The sequence below is a fragment of the Phalangium opilio genome, unplaced genomic scaffold, assembly GCF_054372755.1.
Source record: "Phalangium opilio isolate 3A_F unplaced genomic scaffold, DU_Popi_V2 ptg000087l_1, whole genome shotgun sequence".
Classification (NCBI taxonomy): Eukaryota; Metazoa; Arthropoda; class Arachnida; order Opiliones; family Phalangiidae; genus Phalangium; species Phalangium opilio.
The window spans coordinates 433215-437346 of NW_028324192.1; the positions used below are offsets into that span (position 1 = coordinate 433215).

Here is a 4132-nt window from a genome sequence, read left to right on the forward strand (position 1 = left end):
TCGGATCGGGCTCATTCGGAGTGGACCGAGCAAACCGTATTCTCTAACCCCAATCCTTATCGTCATTCGGATACTTCGAAAATTTTCTCTCAATCCAAATGGACGTCACTTCCTCTTAAGCCACGTGGTACTTTTTGACGCCCACTTTTTCTTTATTGGACAATTTTACATGGCGCGCTTTCAAATTGAAGGGATGGAAACTTTGGTTTATCCCAAGGAGTGGAAATTTTGGGAAATGGTCTTTGTATTGGGAACACATTCAATACAAAGCAAATTTTCTCTTTTTCGATTTCTTTTCTTAAGATAGAAACAAGTGCTTTTTTCCTTATTTATTTATTTATTTTTGATTAAAAAATTATTTATTCTTAAATTGCTTCATAATTTTCTTTTAAAATGGTATTAAAGAACACGCTAAACAACAGTTAATATACGTCGAATTTTGAATGAAACTTAGCGCAAGTTTTAGTAGGGTTAAATATGAGGCATTGAGAACCTAGAATAACAACGTTAATTAATCGAAAATTATAATCCAATTGTGTGGATCTCGTGAGATTATGATAAATTCATTAATGTAGATAATTAGCCCTCTATCAATGGTTACACACCTACCAAAATTGAATAATTTAAATAGATGCTAAACGAAATAACCAAATTTAATCTAGCAATTATTAATAATTGATGCAATTGGTCAAATATAGGTGGCTCTAACTTACAAGCCCCGGTAGAAAAAATATTAAAATGAACAATTAAATCTGCGTTAAGTAATTGGATCTCGCGAAATTATCCCTTAAATGTAGGATAAATTCAACAACTTTTTTTACCTTTAAATCTACCAAAAAGCCGTCGATCTACGGTCTACCTTGTAGATTTCGCCAAGGCCTAAAGCCATTTCCCGCTTTAATCTAAAATTTTGCCCACGCTTGATTTTAAGTCTTGAAAAACCCTTTGAACTCGTAAATCGCGACGGGCAATGCGATTACCATGTTCAAATCACAAACGATGAAGCTTGAGTTGAAAAAACAAAGCAGCCATACTAAATAAAAATATGAACCGCAGCCAAGGTGGCAGCAAAAACGTACGGGAAAAAATAATAGAAAACTCCGGCGAAAGTTCCGCGAATCTAAGATTGATGGAGGGAAGAGAGGCGGTAAAAACTCCGAATGCCCGATTCGGCCGTCTCTTACGGCCGCCGAATGATTCGGAGAGGTTATCACCGTATGATTAGGATAAGGTGCTTGCAGAATACGTCTTATTTTCATTCGGAGAAATTGACTCCGAATGAAAAGATTCGGATCGAAATTCCTCCAAAAGGACCTCAGAGAATAGCCTCCCTGGGACCTTCTGCGTGTAAAGCAGACGTGATAACCACTACACCATAGATACGTGCACGGCCAAAGAAGTCCAACTTTTCAGCCCCACATTAATTAAATTTAAGAATTAAAAGCAGTGGTTATAAAAATTAATTCCGTTGTATATACCAGCGGCCGTATTCTGCAGAAAAGTTAAGCTCCTCCTTCTGCCCTTGGCTCTCTGATTGGACCGTCAACCATTGCCCTTGGCCTTTTAATTGGCTACGTCTACCGATGACGTTCCTTGCCTTGGCTCAGTGATTGGAGGTTCAACCGGCAAAAATAAGCCTTTGAATTCAGTTCAGTTTGAGTTTCAAGTTGAACCAGATTTCGGTGTAAGGTCAGTGTACAGTGTAAATTGATTGTCAAAGGTCAGTGCTGCAACCTTTCACCCCAGACGTTTAATTTATTAACGCCACCTATCATATGAACTAAACAGTAATTTCGTGCCGGATATCCCAATTTAGTTTAATTCGTTGCTGTCTGCTCTACATTGAAATAATTCAACGTATTGGTAACAGCCGCTTCTTAAGGTAATGATATGTAACATGGTGTAACGTTGAGTAATGTATATATTTTCATGTAAATGATGTGCTTTAAACCTTTGTATGAAAACTAATTGTAATTGAATTTTGTATTAAACGTCTAATCTTTCTTTGTTTCCATGTTGTTACTCACCTTGATAATATAGAAATTTGCGCAAACCACAACTACCTAAGCTTCATGAAGGCATAATTATAACATTGCCTTAATGGCACCCCGACGTCTGACTCTGTGTCAGAGACTGTCAGTGGTTTATTTTTTCTCGGTTTATTCTCTCACTAACTTATTGCGCGACTCCTTTTTCCAATCCACAACGGCGCAAAAACCAAAAAAAAAGACTGGGGGTCGAAATCAAACGTGCAATTTAAATTTTCTTCTTATTTGACTGGCATAAGTTTTATTTGTCTTGTGAAACAGTCATTTTGTTATTCCTTTGTAATTCATGTTCAACTTTACAAGTTGTAATAAAATTGATATTGACATGTTCTAACGTTGTTAAGATGTACTTGTAATTATTGTATTGAATCATACATAGTAAAGAAACATGGCCAAAAAAATGAAAAAGGCGCCATATTCTCAAGATGAGATGGAGACTTTGTTGACTCAGTTGGAGTCCGTACCTTCGTTGGTCGTGAACGACTATGGAAAGACGCCCGAGGAGAGGAGAAATATGTGGCAGCAAATTACAAATAGAGTAAATGAAGTCCACCAGCAGAACCGAACTGCTGAAGAAATTAGAAAAAAATGGAGCACTATAAAGACGGAGGTTAGGAAGAAGGTGGCGACAATTACAAGGGAGTCCCGTAAAACTGGTGGAGGACCAAATAAGACGCAGCCATTGACACCTATTGAGTCAAGGGTTGCCTCGTTGATTCCTAAGGTGTCGATGGAAGGCATTCCGAATGCCTTTGACTTTGGTTCATCCCAATTTGGGGTATCTTTGGATGGTCCATCAACTGCCCCTGAAATGTAAGTACTTATTTAGTCATCGCATAACAAACCATAACGGATATGGGGCAAATTCTGAAACGTTTTCAGTGAGTTATCATGTGATAAGTATCGCTTAAAGGGCATGATTTTATTTCAGAGCTTGGTCTAAATACCCAATTACTCTGGGGTCTTATCAAACCTTGAATAAAAAGCGGCGGTTGTGTCGCGATTACGTTTGTGCTTCTAAAAACAACAAGATTGTCAAAGTTAACGTTTATCGTTTTTCATTTTCACGTGTGATAAGTTAACAAAAGGGGTTAAGATGGTCATTAAGTGATCGCTGTCGTGATAGTAAAATTTTAAATGTCTTCATCAGCACGACCGGAAACGCGAGCCTTCCACCACTTTCTGTTCATGGTTTGAGGACACCCAAGACTAATTGCCTATTTATACTGACCTCCTCAATCGATAGTTATCACTTGCGATAACACACTAAAAGAGTTACAGAATTGGCCCCATGGCCCGAGAAATTAAAGTAAACTATTGTTACAAACTGGAGTGTGTGCATTATGTTCTAAAACAATTGCAGGCTACCTACTGACTCCTTTCGTGCTGAACCCACTGATAAGAACGCACCTGCTATTGAAGAAGAAGGCCAAGCATCATTATCAGCTGATGTAGCTTCGTTTTTTGCAAATTATGGTAAGATGGAATGTTGCTAATGTATTGACCATGCCACTGACGTTTTTTTCTTACAGTTCCAGATCCAGGAGCAAGCTGCTCAAACAGCGGTCCTTCTTTTGTCGGTATTGATCCGGAAGCGTCTACAGCTAGTGACATAGCTTCGCGTTTTCCACATTTTGGTAAGATGAAATGTTGCTAATGTCTCGTAATGTATTTACCATGTTCAAGTTAACATGAACTCCTTTCACTTCTGACATTTCTAAATTATTGTATTCTTCTTTGTCAATTAATTCATGAACTTCTTTTCCCTCATTTTAATTCATTTTCATTATCATTCTAAATTATTATTTTCTACATGCTCAATTTGGCATGTACAAGTTTAGTTCAAACAATTTAATTTAATATAACATACGCTAGTCGCATGTATTTTATAACTTAATTTATTGCTCGCACTATCCGCTTGCATTTTAAACTTTAATTTATGACATGCCTTACTAGCATGCATTTTATCTAATTTAATATTCGCATGCATTTTATCTAATTTAATATTCGCATGCATTTTATCTAATTTAATATTCGCTTGCATTTTATCTAATTTAATATTCGCATGCATTTTATCTAATTTA

General features: G+C 36.9%; 1 protein-coding gene across 1 annotated transcript; it reads left to right on the plus strand.

The window, feature by feature from the left end:
- The first annotated feature begins 2292 nt into the window (after nt 1-2292).
- LOC149649689 (uncharacterized) lies at nt 2293-3719 on the plus strand. Its single transcript, XM_089849211.1, has 3 exons — nt 2293-2861; nt 3412-3524; nt 3581-3719. The coding sequence occupies exons 1-3, from the start codon at nt 2437-2439 to the stop codon at nt 3703-3705; spliced, it is 663 nt and encodes a 220-aa protein (XP_089705337.1). The 5' UTR covers nt 2293-2436; the 3' UTR covers nt 3706-3719.
- The last annotated feature ends 413 nt before the right edge of the window (nt 3720-4132 follow it).